This window comes from Lissotriton helveticus, chromosome 3_1 (genome assembly GCF_964261635.1).
Source record: "Lissotriton helveticus chromosome 3_1, aLisHel1.1, whole genome shotgun sequence".
In the NCBI taxonomy this organism is placed as follows: Eukaryota; Metazoa; Chordata; class Amphibia; order Caudata; family Salamandridae; genus Lissotriton; species Lissotriton helveticus.
Genome location: NC_136061.1, coordinates 243557139 through 243573502, shown reverse-complemented (window position 1 = coordinate 243573502; position 16364 = coordinate 243557139). Strand labels below are relative to the sequence as shown.

The following is a 16364-nucleotide window of genomic DNA, read 5'->3' as shown; positions in this document are numbered from 1 at the left end:
ACATGGCTGTCATGCTGTCCGTCCGGATCAAGACAGCTTTGTTCTGTACATGTACTTGGAAATATTTTAGTGCTAGGAATATTGCCAGTAGCTCTAGGTGATTGATGTGTAGCACTCTTTGTTGAGTCATTCATCTGCCCTGAGTTGTATGTCCGAGGAGATGGGCTCCCGATCCTGTGAGTGATGAGGCTGTTGTAAGTACTATCTGTGGAACAGGTTCGAGGAACGGCCGCCCTTTGGACTTGTTTTTGTTGTTTCACCACTGCAGAGAGTAATGTGTGTGGATGTCCACCAACACCAGATCTGTAAGTTGTCCGTGAGCCTGATTCTACTGTTGTGCTAGACATTCCTGTAATGGGCGAATGTGAAGTCTTGCATATGGTGCAATAAAAATGCAAGATGCCATCATGCCTATGAGTTGCATGAACACTCTGGCTGGGAGAGTGTTGGTCTTGAAATTTTGTGACTGCGGCTTGAATGCTCGCTATCCTGGCTGGACTGGGATATGCTGGAGCGGTAGAGGTGTTTATTGTGGCCCCCAGATATTGGTGCATATGAGAGGGCTGGAGATGCGACTTGGTGTAGTTGATTGTGAACCTTCAAGTTGTGTAATGTCTGAATGGTTTGATGAGTGTAATGAACAAACTGATTGAAGGACTTGGCTTTTATTAGCCAGTCATCTAGATATGGGAAGACATGGATTTGTTGTCTTTTGAGATGTGTTGCTACTACTGCAAGGCACTTCGTGAACACTCTGAGTGCTGTTGTGACTCCGAATGGAAGGACTTTGAACTGATAGTGTTGTCCGTCCACTACAAAACTTAGATACCTTCTGTGAGAAGGATGTATGGGAATGTGGAAGTAGGCGTCCTTGAGATCTAGGGTGGCAAGGAAGTCGCCTTGTTGCAGCAGCGGGAGCACTTGATGTAGAGTGATCACGTGAAAATGATCTGAGTGTATATATAGGTTGAGGGGCCTGAGATCGAGTATTGGTCTTAGAGTACCGTCTTTTTTGGGTATTAGGAAGTACAGCGAGTAAACCCCCGTTCCTTGATGTTGTAATGGAACAATCTCTATTGCGTTCTTTTGAAGCAATGAGAGAACCTCTTGTTTTAGTTGCGTAAGATGTTCTGTGGACATGGGACACTGCCTAGGTGGTATATGTGGAGCGGTAGCTGTAAATTCTAGGCAGTAACCAAACTGGATAATTTGTCTCACCCACCTGTCTGTTGTGATGGAGTTCCAGACAGGTAGGAACTGTGTTAATCTCCCCCTGACTGGAGTGGAATGTGGTGGGGGGAGCGGAAGGAAGTCACTGTTTTGTGGCGGGAGAGGTTTCATTGTTATTACCTCGACCTCTTCTTTTATTGCGGTTTCCTCTGTAGCCGCCTCTAAAATATCCACTAATGGGGGGGTGTTTGTGTAGTGGCTTTAAAGGAAGCTGAATTGTCTGCTCCAATCTGTTTGGAGGCTCCTCTGTAGAAGGAGTGACAAAAGGAGCCTCGGGTTTGTGGGGATTGTAAAGCTCCCATGGATTTGGCAGTGTCAGTGTCTTTCTTCATTTTTTCTAGTGCAGTGTCCGCAGCCGGGCCGAATAACTGTTGTTGGTTGAACGGCTGGTTAAGGATAGCGGTCTGGACCTCCTGCTTGAAACTTGAGATGTGGAGCCAGGCATGACGCCTAAGGAGCACACTGGAATTTATGGATCTAGAGGCAGTGTCTGCTGCATCAAGTGCACATTTTATTATTGCATTTGAAATTAGTTTACCCTCTTGAATGAGATCCTTTGCTTGTGTTTTATATTGGTCAGGCAAATGTTGTAGTAGGGTTTCCAACTGGTCGTAGTGGGCCCTATCATATCTTGCAAGCGGTGGTTGGGTGTTGGCTTTGCGCCAGTTATTAGCTGTTTGGGCAGCTATTCTTTTACCAGAAGTGTCTAACAACATAGACTCTTTAGCAGGGGGTGGCGCTTCTCCTGAGGTTTGGGAGTTAGCGCGCTTTCAAGCGTTAGAAACTACCAGAGAATCTGAAGGCAGCTGTCCATTAATATAGGCAGGATCTGCGGGGGCAGGCCTATACTTTCTCTATTCTAGGGTTTAGAATCCTGGCACGTACTGGATCTTTAAACACTTCGGGGCATGCTTAATGACTCCTTTAGTCATTGGCAATATTTGCACTGACTTTTGAGACCACTCAAAGGTATCTAAAGTCCTCTTCTGCCTCATCTGAGTGCATTGTGACACAATGATAGATGGCAGCCCTATTAATTACCTGTCCAAAACCAATATTGTAGTCTGGAGGAGATGGTTTTGAGGGGTATGTGTGTGGACTCGGGACGTCTGGTATGTCATGTGGGATAGGGTACTCTCAATCAGGTGGGTCAGTTGGGTACATCTGGGTCCTGTCTCTGGATCAATATAAATCTTTTTCTGTTTTGGATCAACTGGATCCGGATGAAAAAGTTCCTCTTCTTCAGAAACCGCTCTTGGCGCGGGTTTTGTTTTCGGTTCCGAGCGGGGTTGGTGTTGGTCTTTGTCTTTAGCCTCAGGAGGTGGTATAGAGTCCTTTGACGTAGCTTTTGGCTCCCAGAATTTTGGTTTCGGAGCCGAAGCTGGTTTCTTCGGTATGGAAACGTTTGATGCCGGTTTGTCTACGGGCTTTGGATTTTTCGGGCCCGGTTTGTCTTTCGAAGTGGATGGCTTCGGAACAGATTTCGGAGCCTGGACTTCTTTCGGTTTCGGTGCCGAAGGTGCTGGTGGGATCAGTACACGCGGTCTGCTCGATCCTGAGCTACCAGAAGGGTTTTCGTTCTGCTTCGGAGCCGGGCTCGAAGGCGGGGCTTCTGAAGTATGTTTTTGAGTTGTGACCTTTACCTTTGATTTTGGTGGTCGGGTTGGGGCAGTAGTACTCACTCTTTGACCCGGAGTGATGGAGTCATCGGGGTGGTCTGCCTCTGACACGATTTTGAGATCTTAGGAATCTTCTTCTGGGACATCTGGGCCTTCGTCGAAGATGTCCACTGGTTTCGGAGCTGATTTCTGCATGATGCGTCTTCATGCCCTTCGATCTCGAATGGTCTTCTTCGATCGAAAGGATGTGCAGGCTGGACAGCTGGACTCATTGTGTTCAGGTGATAAGCACAAGTTGCAGACCTTGTGATTGTCACTGTGCGGAAATTTTGCTCCACACTGGGGGCATTTCGTGAATGGCGTCCTTTCCATGAGCTGTAGGCCTCACGGCGAGGATAGGCCCAAAGGCCCGCGTCAACGACTGGAATCGGGCTGATAAAGTCGTGTCGAAGGTCGAGATGTTTGAAAGTTGTTCTGAAAAGTTTAAGGAGGTTTTTGTGTCGAAATACTTTAGAAAGTAGATTTCGAACCAGAGCTGAAAAGTTACATCCAAACCCAATGGCGGAAAAAAACAATCTAAGAATGGAGTCAATGCCTATGCTCACAATTGTCCTAGGGAGGTATCACCTATCTCGTGACTACAAAGACTTCTTCCAAGACAACAACCTGCAAGCATCCGAACCCAACACCAGATGGCGATCTAATGGGAAGTGTGAGATCTGCAGCTCATATGCCTCGAACAGATAGATTAAGACCAGATAAACAAAAATTATCCTAAATAGTCATGCGGTTGACACAGATCCAAACATGAAAACAGAAACCTGGCACTCTAGGGACCTCACAAAGTAAAATAGGACTCAATGAATCAACTTGAAAATATGAAGAAAAAGTGTTTTTTACAACATGCATAGGGTGATGAACCACTCATTCCCAACGTGAGGTCCATAAGACGGCAGAAACGGTAGGTTTTTTAATCAAGATGAATAAACTCCAGCCACAGCTCCCTAGTGCACAGTCCTGGTCAACTGCATTCATAGTTTCCTCACTTTAAGCATATAATTCCAAATGGGAACATAACATTCAATGCAAGAGACACTAAGGTGAGCAATAGTAGCAAATCATACATTAGATACAAAGATGGAACCACCAGAGGATACAATACCACAAGTTAATAAGAATGCCTGCATGAAGGAACCTGTAGTTTGTGTCACAGTATTTCATGTACAATCTATGACACTGCATCGGAAAGAGGAAAAAGATGATGGCTGATTACCAGATATGTATTAATCAGTTCTCGTTACACTGAAAGGGTAATACTAAAAATATTGCAGCGCTTTCAAAATATTTCAAATGCAATTCAATAACATAACAATGGTTAAAGTATTAAAAAAACTTACATTAGTAATTATTCTGTGTAATGAATTTACGAGCACATAATGGAATGTTGGTGGAGAGTTCTGCGCCAAACAGATCTACAAGAAAGAAAAAAGATACAAAGAAAACAGTAAATGCAGAATTCAGAAATTTAATATGATGAGAACAAATGAACTGATGTGCCTAAGGGGCAACAGAAGAACTGTAAAATATTCTGGCAAATGCGGGGTAATTGAATAAGATACAATGAACATAGCAAAATAATATAACGTATTAACATTCGGCAATAGATGCCCTTTTGACCCTAAACAAACTCCTCATGAGCTGTGATTCTTTCATTCATGTTTCACCATTGGGAGTGGGTGGGGGTCTCATCCACCTCAGCTCCTTCCTGAAAAGTTTCGCGGTGATACGCTAAGTGGGGGGCGAGAAAAGGGAAGTCGCGGGGAGGATCCCGGGGAGGGTCCCAAAACGCATTTCCCCATAAATTATTCCATCGGAAATTTGAACATCAATACCGCAAAAACTGATGAACAGAATTATACAAATTTGGTAGAAAGTACAATCTTGGTCCAGAAAGTGAGCTTTTTGTGATTTGGTGTAAATCCTTTCAGTAGTTTTTCGGAAATTAAGGACCAAAACATAGATATTTCATGCCGTGGAGGCTCCACAGAGTCGACAGATCAAGATCAGCAGCAGCTCCTCCGCTAAGGCAGAGGAGCGTCGCCCCATTGCTTTTCAGCAGTGGGGATCGTGGGCTCTGCTAGAGTGGTTGGTTTCCTTTTTAGCTGACAGGACCTTCCAGGTTGCAGTTCCCCCTTTTGTTTCCAAGGCACACACCCTCAAACAAGGGGTACCGCAGGGCTCAGCTTTGAGCCCAACGCTGTTTAACGTATATGTGCAACCAGTGGCAGCAGTGGCAAAAAGTAGAGGGCTCACAGCAGTGTCTTACGCAGACGACACACAGTTGGTAGTTGCTCTCTCTGAGGACTCAGGATAGGGCTGATGCAAGTTCCAGAGGGATCTAGAGTTTATAGAAGAGTGGATGACTGCCAACTGTCTTCAGTTAAAAGCCAACAAGTCCGAGGTCCTGCTGGTCGGGAGAAACACTGAGTTGTGGAGTGAGCATTGGTGGCCTGCCAAACTGGGTGATGCACCCGCTCCCTAACAGGTGGTAAAAAATCTGGGTGTGTGGGTAGATGCCACCCGTAGCTTTCAGAATCAAACAAAGAAAGTAGTTTTGGCCTTTTACGGGGGCTCAAACGAGTGCTGAGGTTTTTTTGACCCGGCCACGAGGCAGGTAAACGTCAAAGCATCCATTCTGTCTAGACTGGACTACACAAATTCACTCAACTTGGGAGTCAAAGTGGAGATCACAAGACTGCAAAGGGTTCAGAACGCTGCCGCTGGAGCCTTGTTAGGTCTTCCCAGGACATGCCCTACTTCCAATGCTATCCGTCGGCTACATTGGTTGCCTGTAGCAAAGTTCATCAAGTTCAAGACTCTGTGCATGTCTTTTAAAATCTTGAATTCTTCCTCCCCAGACATCTTGGCCAATCTGCTTACACCTTACGTCCCCTCCCGCCAACTTCAGTCTATTGGCCAGCATCTGGCGGCCCCACGGGTGAGGTGGGTGCGTGCTGGTACACATTCTTTTGGTGTATTGGCAGCTGGATTCTGGAACGCGCTCCCCACCGTCATTCGCAGCATGGAAAACTATATGGATTTCGGCAGGGCCATCAAAACGCATCTTTTTCCATCATAGACTGTTGTGTGTTGTTTTTCTGATTTGCTGTTTTTTGTTCAGCGCTGGGGTGACCCTTTGCTGGGGCAGCTGTGCGCTATATAAAATCGCATAACAACAGTGTAAAAAAATACAAATAAAATGATAACTCGCTGTTATTATTATTTTATTTTGCCTTGCCGAAAACAGTTTTGGGGCTTGGCTGGTATCACAGCAAGCAGGGTGGAGGACTGATATGTGCACTTAATTGCGCATGAGACGGCATGCAGTGGTAAGGGATTTTTTCTTTCTTTTTTTTTTTCACCCTCCACCCCTGTTTCGTACCAGCCACTACTGATCAAGATAAAGCCTGATTGGGTACTACCACAGTAAGAAAGATGTGGTGGCAGCCATTTTATAACTCAGGGACTCTGACCTAGAAAAGAGTTAAATTAAATAAGTAAATAAACATATGAGCCCTAGTGTCATGCAAGGAAGATTCCAGGGCCAAAAAGGATTTTTTTCCTTTAAATTAGCACCACTAACCAGCAGACAATCCACGGATCCGCTAAAATAAATGGCGGTCAGCTGTGTTTTTTATTCCCCAGCCATCGTGAGGACGGTATTTATAGAATGAAATGGGGGTATGCCGTGCCCCGTGCCCATCCTCGTAGAGGCCCCATGGACCAAATCCCTCAGGCGAACGGGGTCACAGACCCCCAACTCTCAAAGAGACCCTGGGAAACCCATTCCAGGGGCTAGTGTATTCAGTGTAGTTTTTTGTGGTAGGAGATATGCGTTCGCCCCACCTCCCCCACAAGATCGGCTTCAGGAACCCCATTCTCCGGAGCACGGTTGCAAAGTCCTGGGGACCCCATCTTCGGAGACCCTGCTGGTCCCTGCCCCAAAGAGTATAGTCAGAGACCAGACATCTATTCTAGCCAGGGAATACAACGTTGTCCCGGTGTGAGCAGAGAAAAAAAGCTGCACGGGTAGGAACAAGGTAATGGAGCCGGCTCCCACCAGCAAACAGTATGGTGCTTGCTGGTGAGCCAGCTGGCGCCGTGGAGTGCTTGGGCCTCTCCCTGCTGCCAAAATAAGATTCATTGTGAGTGCCCAGGGCACCCACAAATAAACTAAGTGGCAGGATCACGCCCGGGAATCAGCAGTGACTGAGGGGCCCTGCGGCCCCTCCTCACGCAGCCCCCAACGAAAACAGAAATGTGGGTGCCACAGGTGAGCACTTAATAAAACTTACTGGCTACAACCCTATGAATGCTGGGTGGAGGTCATCAGGGGCCTTGTGGTTTCCCTGGCAGCCCCAAACATTAAACAATTGTGTGGTTGCCCCAGAGAGGCATATCATTTTAAATTATTATTCACTGCTCCGACAAGGACCACCCTATAAGGCACTATGGCAGTGTTTCTTTGACTGTTGGTCGCAAAAGTCCAAGTAAAAAAAAAAGATGCATTTAAACTCTGTATTTATCTTGTCACATATACTGGCTTCAAAGACAGAGGTCAAATGTAAGGCGATATTTTCTGACAAATTGTTTTTTTTTATTAACATAAGTACTGGTGTTTACAAACTCCTCTCGCATTGCAGTCAGACAAAGAAAAGTAAAGTGAATTATGTGACAATCTTGATGAGTAGAGGGATTGTGAAAAGAAAAGGCAGTAGGATTAAAAACAAAAAAAAAAGGAAAGCACATATCAAAACGTAAACACTTGTGAATAAACAGTATGTATTCAGCATAAATAAAGTCCTTTTTTTTAATCTTAAGTGTGCTGGGTATTTTAATCGAATCAAAACAAACCAAGATACTTTATTTGGTGATGTACTAATGATAATTTTCACAGAAACCCGATTTTCTTACATTATCATTTGTGTGCCTATAGTGTTAACAGTAAGACAGCATGTCTGAAAATGTTTTGCCCATTTCAATGGAAAAAGTGTTGTCTGTACATGACAGTGCACCATCACACAATGCTTTAAGTACATTAAAAAAACTGCCCACCTCATGTCCATTAAAGAGAGGTGAGTTGCGAAAGTTTGATCTAAAAATCATGTTGTGGTCCCGACAAGTTTGGGAAGCATTGCCCTAGACCATTTTTTAGGTCTCGCCTAGCGAACGCAGCGCATGCGCTGATCACCTTGGCGAGACTCTATTGTGGCTTTTGCTAGCGAAGGGAGACAACCCATGTGCGCGCACGGACATCCGATGTGCACGTGCATGGAGTCTCCTCTCTCCCTCGCCCGCTCACACGCTCCCACTGCGCACTTGTTGGTGTGACTCATGGACAACCTCGATCTGCTGCATCTTATGGGGGAGAGCGAGGCAGCCGGCTCATGGAAACTTTAGAGCTTGGGCAGCGTGGGACACGCATAAGGAGGAAGTGGGGGGGAGGACCCACGTTAGCAAGACAAACACATTACAGCCTAGAGAGTCTACACGCGGACCACGGGTTGTGCACTGCATTACTGGAAATGTAATGAAACTAACAAGCATTGACAAAGCCAATAGTCCTGGCTCGTTGTAGCTCTAATGTTACTTGTTGTAGTATATATCTGAAGGCAATGACAGAAGCAACAAAATACCAGTAGAGTGGCAAACTATGCTAAGCGCAGACTTGAACTTGCGTGTTTTTAAGCAACGTCCTTAATTAGATCGGCCACGTCTCAGAGTCCTACAGTTTTTTTCATCCCCCTTAAATCCCTGTGTAAATCCACCCACTCCAGAGGAGGCACAAGGATTCTGAACAAGGTGCCATCAGACTAGAATCCCCGCTCAATACCCCACTGATATTACATCCCTGGTAGCCAAACAACTTCGGTTTAGAAGTGCCTTTTACAGCTACTGCATGGACAACATTGGTCACATGTATACTTACCACCTGACATTGTGAGCACCAACTAGAATGAAAGTGGCTCTACAATTACGGCTCGGCCAATTGTCTTATGGTGAGGCTGTTTCAAAGATAACGCCTGAAGTTAGACTCGTATTTCTGAAGAAATCGCTGTCTTTAAACTTCAGCCACCCTGGCCCCTCTCGCTTGTACCTTGTGCCATCTACACCCAACAAAATAAGGGGGGTGGGGGGGTAAGTCCCCCAGTCCCTACACCCATGGGCCCACCTATGCAGCCTTCATGCGCAGCACTCCGACCAAGCCATGCTCACCACACCCCGACCTGGCTGACCAAACACGCAGGAGCGGGTTATAACAGCCAGGAATAGGAGCAAAACCTTCCAGCCAGGGACACGGGGGCCTTGCCACACTCTGTCCCTCCTCCCCCCTCAGCATAGACGTCGCAACCCTCACCATGCTCATGGCTCCTCTGCTTTTAACGGTGCACGAACCAAGCAGCAGCAAACCGTTTCTCACAGCGTAAGCCACTTAAGACCACCTGGTGTCCACAAAGCCCGCCCCCTAGGGGCAGGCAAAGACCAATTACAGACAGGGCGCGCGATTCCCAAGAGAAAGCTTAAACTGGTGCCAGGAGCTGACCAGAAATAGAAAATAAGGTCGGAGTACACTTTTTTTGCAGTTCTATATAGCGTGTACTTGACCCGAAAGTATGAAAGCGCTCCACGTGAGCACCAGTTGTATTACACACGGATACATTAATTTTTAGGCCCAGAAAATTGAGTAATTTTCCCAGAATCACAGGATGTTTGAGTCTCCTGCCAGACTCGAACTTTGAGAGAAGGCTCGGCGTTCCTGGCAGTTCGGGACGGGCGTGGCGGGCAGAGAGGATACAAGGGCAGTGTCCACTTATGCTCTGCCACTGGCAGCTGCCCCTCTCTCATTCTTCCGCTTAGTCTCCCTCTTTATGATGAGCTTTTCCTCACTTACTGAAAACTGTGACTTCAAGGAATAGATCTCAGCCTCTTTCCCACTTTCCTTTATTTTTTGTTCCCCTGTGAAATGGATTCAAAATATAACAAGCATTTGCAATGCAATAGGTCTCACATTTACGCGAGTTTGAGCTATTGGCATTATAAATGACAGTGCCTTTTATTTATGTTTTAAAAAACAAAAACAAAAAAAAATACATAGTCATTGACAATCTCAATAGCTCAAAATTGCGTAAATGCGAGACCTATTGCATTGCAAATGCTTGTTAATTATGTATTTTCTTGCTGGTAGTGCCCCTAAAAATTGTATGGGCACCAGCAAACATTGTTTTCATGTTGTGGGGGTTGCAAGGAGAGTGGCAGCAACCTCCTCCCCCAGAAAAAAAACACAGAAAGTCTCCTGGGTCAGAGTCCATGACCCTAGGAGGGAAACAAAACCAAGGATGTGGCGGGTGTGGGGTTAGGCGCCCACATGTGGTTGGGCGCTTGGCCTGGCAGCAAGTAACAAAATGGTTACTTACAAGTAGGAGGAGTTTTGCAGCTTGAAGAATTTTCTGGATCCACATGCTGTGCATTATTCTGCCATCTAGTGGTTGGGTCCGGAATTGTCTTCGTTTTTTTTTTTTCGGGCACAGTCGACTACCATTTGGTGCCAGGTACATCTCCCATGTGACATTAAGCGGTATCCTGTTGGTCGGCGTGCGTGGTCGCCATCTTTGGATAATTTTTTCTTTGTTCTTTTTTTAAATTTTTAGTCCTTGAGATGGTTATTAAATAACTGATGTAATCATTTGCTTCCACACCTATTTGCTTTCCTGGTAGGGGAGGCCGGATGGGATTTGAATCCAGAAAATTCTTTAAGCTAAAAATCTACTCCTACTGTTAAGTAAGCATTTCGGTTTGCAGTGTGAATCCTTTTCTGGATTCACATGCTGTGCGTTAGATTCTCCTGTGTTTGGGAGGGTGGGATAAGCGGAAGACCTTGCAAAAAGGTGTTAAAGCCCATTTGTCCAATTTGAGCTTCCTTTCTCATTTGTATATCTACACAGTAATGTTTTGTAAAAGTGTGCGCAGATGTCCATGTTGCTGCTGCACAAAAAGTGTCAATGGTTACATTGGCCGTGAAAGCTAAGGTTGCTCCCTTCTTTCTAGTGGAGTGAGCTATTAGTCGATTTGTTTGTTAATTCTTGGCATTGGCACAACATAATCGGATGGTTTGTACAATGCATCGTGCAATTGTAGCCTTTGTGACTGGTGATCCTGTGTTGGTATGTGCATAGGCGACAAACACCTGTTTTGTGGATTTCTTCATTTTTTTGTAGATAATACAACGCCCTCCTTACATCCTGGGTATGGAGGCTTCTTTCTCCTTTAGTTTTTGTTTTTTTAAGAAAACCGTCAGGATGATATTTTGATCCAAGTGATATTTTTATACCACCTCTGGTAAGAAGTGTGGGTTCGTCTTTAAGATTACTTTATCTTTGTGGATTTGCAAGTATGGTTCATGTATTGTTAAAGCTTGTACCTCACTTACTCTCCGTAGGGAGGTAATAGCAATAAGAAATGCTGTTTTTAGGGTAATGTGTTTGAGGTCCGCTGCATGCATGACATGGACTCAAAGGGTTTTGCAATTAGTTGAGCAAGTACTGTATTTTGGCTCCATGTGGGTACTGGGGCTGCTCTAGGTGGGTAAATTATTTTTGATCTTTCTAAAAACCTTTTAATTACAGGTCTTGTGAAGAAGATTTTGCATGCTTTCCCTCTTGTGTATGCTACTTTGGCAGCAAGCTGCACCTTTATGCTTGAGTAGTTGATGTTGTCCAAGAGGTCAGTTAGGTACGCGATTACCGTTTCTTGTGAGTTGATTGAACTGATTATTGCTAAGGGTGCAGCAGGTGGTATATCGCTTCCATTTTGCTGCATAGCATTTTCTTGTTAACTGTTTCCTTGCCTCTTTTAGAATTTCCATTGTTCGTACAGGTTTTTGCAATTAGTTGAGCAAGTACTGTATTTTGGCTCCATGTGGGTACTGGGGCTGCTCTAGGTGGGTAAATTATTTTTGATCTTTCTAAAAACCTTTTAATTACAGGACTTGTGAAGAAGATTTTGCATGCTTTCCCTCTTGTGTATGCTACTTTGGCAGCAAACTGCACCTTTATGCTTGAGTAGTTGATGTTGTCCAAGAGGTCAGTTAGGTACGCGCTTACCGTTTCTTGTGAGTTGATTGAACTGATTATTGCTAAGGGTGCAGCAGGTGGTATATCACTTCCATTTTGCTGCATAGCATTTTCTTGTTAACTGTTTCCTTGCCTCTTTTAGAATTTCCATTGTTCGTACAGGCAGGTGGGCAAATTCTATGTACTCAGGTGTCAAGGTGCCATATTCAGAGTTCCTGGTTCCGGGTGAAAGATTTGGCCTTGTTACATTATTAGCAGGTCCTTGTCTGCTTTGATTTTGATCTTTTTCCCTTTGGATAGTTGCAACTGGGTTTAGTACCAAGTTTACTTGGCCATTGATGGGCAAATAGAATTATGTTTGTTACTGGGTGATTTGCTTTTTCTAAAACTCTTTGCATCAGGGGTATTGGTGGAAAGGCATAAGCAAATGTCTGTGACCAGTTGAGTGAAAGCGCATTCCCCTTTGAGGGTGGAAACCTTGAGGCAAAGAGATGGCCTTTCTTGTTCTGCACTGTTGCAAACAGGTCTAACATATGTGTTCCCCAGAAGTTGAAAAGGTATTGTACTGTTTCTTGTTTCAACTCCCATTCGTTGGAGCAGTTGTTCTGTCTGCTCAGCTGGTCCGTTGTAATGTTGTCTACTTCTGGTAGATGTATTGTTTCTAGGTTAATTCCTTGAGCTGCTGCCCATTGCCAGATTTCAAGTACAAGTTTGCTCAGGAGAAAGGACTTGGTACCACCCTTCTTGTTCAGATAGAACATAGTTGTTGTATTGTATGTTTGGATTAGGATAGTCTTCCCCTGCACGTGCTTTTGGAATGCTTTCAGTGCAAGAAAGACAGTTTTCATCTCCAGGAAGTTGATGTGTTTTATGGAATCATGTTTGTTCCATTGACAATGTACTTTCAGCTGGTTATAGTGTGCTACCCAACCGTTGAGGGAAGCGAATGTGGTGATTGTCACAGATGGAGTTGGGTTCCTGAAAGGTCTCCCCTGTGCTATGTTGTTGGATGTTCACAATTGTATCTCTGCTTGCACCTTTTGTGTAACAACCACTAGATCCTCCCAACTTCCTCTGGCCTGAGACTAGCTGTTGGTAACCCATTCCAGGAATGGGCACATGTGCAGGCGGGCATAAGGGATAAGTAGGATTCATGATGCCAGTGGTGTGGTGTGGCTCACTGGTTAGAGGCGGCAGACCCGGGAGCAGAGGACGGCCTGGGAACAGGGTTCAATTCCCGACCCGGCAGGGTCTTGGACCAGGGTCAGCGGACTCGATAATTCTCGCCTCGGTGCCTACTCTAACTAGGGATCACACTCGGCAACTCTGGGCATTAGCTTGTCTCATCTCCACAACGGCCCCCCACATACGCCGGGGATGCCTTGTTTCACCTTGGAGATACCCAGTAGGGACCATCTCACAGAGAAAGCCAGGACGGGTTCCCCAGCGGTCTATAGCGCAGAGATACTCCTTCGGGAGTCGATTCTAGCGCGTTAGAAACCCGCAATAATAATAATAATAATAATCATGCCCATCAGTTTCATGACCTTCCTCACTGTCAGAGATTGTCCCCTCAGGAAGAGGGTCGCTTCTTGATGGATAGCCTGTATCCTTGTTTGCGTGGGGTACGCTCTTGCACTCCTTGAGTTTAATCTTGCTCCCAGGAAGGTTTTTTCCCTTACTGGTTTTGTTGAGGATTTTTGTGGTTTATTGAGAAACCCAGTACCTGTAGCGTTTGGATGGCTGTTTGAACATGATTGTGGCATGTTTGCTTTGAGCCAGTCATCCAGATAGGGATAGACGTGGATTTGTTCCCTTCTTAGGTGTGCCGCAACTGCGGCTAGGCACTTTGTGAAGACACGTGGGGCTGATTTAATCCCTATGGGAAGGACCTTGAATTGGGAAATGTGTTCCATTATGTAGGAACCGCAGGTACTTTCTGTGCTTTTTGTTCATAGGGATATGCAAGTAGGCGTCCTTGAGCTCTATTGTTGCCAGGTAGTCTCCCTTTTGAATTTGAGGTATTATTTCTTGAAGAGTGCACATTTGAAGCATTGTGTTAGTATGAACCTGTTTATGAACCTCAGGTCCAGGATTGGCCTTAGAGTCAGATCCGGTTTGGATATTAGGAAGTATGGGGAGTAGTTTCCTTTGAACCATTCCTGCTTTGGTACTACTTCTATTGCTTGTTTTTGGAATAGTTCCTTGATCTCTGAATTTAGCTGTGTCAGTTCTGATTTCAGGAATTTTCTTGTTTTTGGTGGGTTTGCAGGTGATGTTTTTGTGAGCTCTATGCAATACCCGTACTTCCAAAATTAATATCCAATTGTACGTTGTGATATTTTTCCACTGTTTGAGGTAAAGGGATATTCTTCCCCCATTGGTATTTTGTGTCGGTTTTTTTTTGTGAGCGAGTCAGTTAAAGCCATTTCCTCTTTCTCCAGAGGTTTGGCCCTTGCGTCTCCCCCAAAACTGCTGATTCTGCTGTTGTTGCCAACCTTGATAGCTTGCCTCCTGACTTGGGTTTTGACCCTGCGGTTGCTGTAACATTTGCGGTTCCTGACCAAATGTCCCTCTTCCTGTGGCCTTTCTGTTGAAACCAACTCTTTTAAAGGAACCTCTCTGCTGTAGGGCTCCCATCGCCCTCGCAGTCTCGTTGTCCTTTTTAATCTGTTGAAGGGATACATCCAATTCTTTTCCAAAAAGTGCTTCCCCAGTGAATGGTCTATTGATGATGGAGGTTTGAACCTTCTAGTTGAAACCTGATATTCTGAGCCAGGCAGGTCTTCTGAGGATGGTGCCTGTGCACATTTGCTAACTGTCAGTGTCTACTACATCAAGAGCTGACTTAAGGCATGTATTTGACATGTTTTTGCCTTCCTGGACAATAGACTTTGCTCTTTTCTTGTCCTCTTCGGGGAGTTTAAGAAGCTCCTCTATGTCGTCCCACTGTTGGTGGCCGTGCCGGTTTAGTAGGGTATTGGAATTTGCGATGTGCCACTGTGTTGCAGCTTCCTTTTCCATTTTTCTCTTTTTTCTTGTCAGCTCTCTTACTCTCCTCTGTTGAAGGGCTGGTATTGGAGACAGCATTAGCTCTCCTTCTGTCTGTGGTGACAATAATTGAATCAGGCACTGCGTTTCCCTGAATATATTTAGGGTCTTTTTAGGAGGCCTTGTATTTCTTCTCTTCCCTGGGTGTTAACCCCTTGCTTGAAGCTGGTTCCTTGAAGGCTTTTTTGCCTTGAGCCAGAATGCTAGGAAGCATTGGCAGGTCCTGAGTCCCCTTGATGGCAGGGCCTAGGGTTTCCAGGAGGAAACAGCGTCTCCTCCTAGAATGTCAACGTCCGATCCCTCGTGCGTCGATTCTGCTAGTAATCAACGTTCTTCCACGTCAGTGGAGAAACTCAGGTCTCTGAGGGATGTTTTCTTTGCGGTCTGTGACATCGTGGCATAGTGGGACTCTCTTTTTGTTTTCGGCGGGTTCTGAGTGTTTGACAGGAACCCCACGCAGGCCTCACAGCCCTTGTCCTGATGGTCTTTGGGCAGGCAGAGGTGCAGACGTCATGTGGGTCGCATTGAGCGTACTTGTGGGGGCACTTGGGACAAAACTTGAAAGGGATATCAATCAATCAAACATTTGTAGAGCGCACTTCTCACCCGCAAGGGTCTCAAGGTGCTAAAGGAGGGGGGAACCGCTACTGCTCGAACAATCCGGTCTTGAGAAGTCTCTTGAAGTTCAGCAGGTCCTGGATCAGTCTCAGGTGGGTAGGGTGGGTGTTCCATGTCTTGGCGGCGAGGTGGGAAAAAGGTCTTGGTGGTGAGGTTGGAGAAAGATCTGCCGCTGGTGGTAGTTTGGTTGATGCGTGGGACGGTGGCGAGGGAGAGGTCAGCGGACCGAAGCTGGCAGTTGGGAGTGTAGAAGGTGAGTCGTTTGTTGAGGAATGTTGGGCCGGCGTCGTGGAGTGCTTTGTGAGCGTGGGTAAGGAATTTGAAGGTGATAATCTTATTGACCGGGAGTCAGTGCAGGTCTCTAAAGTGGGCAGTGATGTGGCTGTGGTGGGGGATGTTGAGGACGAGGCGTGCGGAGGCATTCTGGATACGTTGAAGTCTTTTGTGGAATTTGGCTGTGGTTCCCACATAGAGGGCTTTACCGTAGTTTAGCCTGCTGGTGACGAGGGTCTGGGTGACCGTCTTTCTGGTTTCGGTGGGGATCCATCTGTAGATCTTGCAAAGCATGCGGAGGGCGTTGAAGCAGGAGGGGATACGGCGTTAAATTGCTGGGTCATTGACAGGGATGCGTCCAGGATGAACCCCAGGTTTCGTGCGTGGTCAGTGGGTGTTGGTGCAGCTCATAGCAATGCCGGCCAGCAGGAGTTACTCCCAG

At 45.9% G+C, this 16364-nt stretch overlaps 1 protein-coding gene across 8 annotated transcripts in view; it reads right to left on the bottom strand.

Annotated features, from left to right (window-relative positions):
- Window positions 1-16364, bottom strand: part of NF1 (neurofibromin 1) — a 2143703-nt gene that overhangs the window by 1556438 nt on the left and 570901 nt on the right. For all 8 annotated transcript variants that reach the window (XM_078679713.1, XM_078679719.1, XM_078679717.1 and 5 more), the window contains exon 11: window positions 4247-4321. In XM_078679713.1, coding sequence (XP_078535839.1) covers window positions 4247-4321 — 75 coding nt within the window. The remainder of the gene's footprint in view (window positions 1-4246; window positions 4322-16364) is intronic.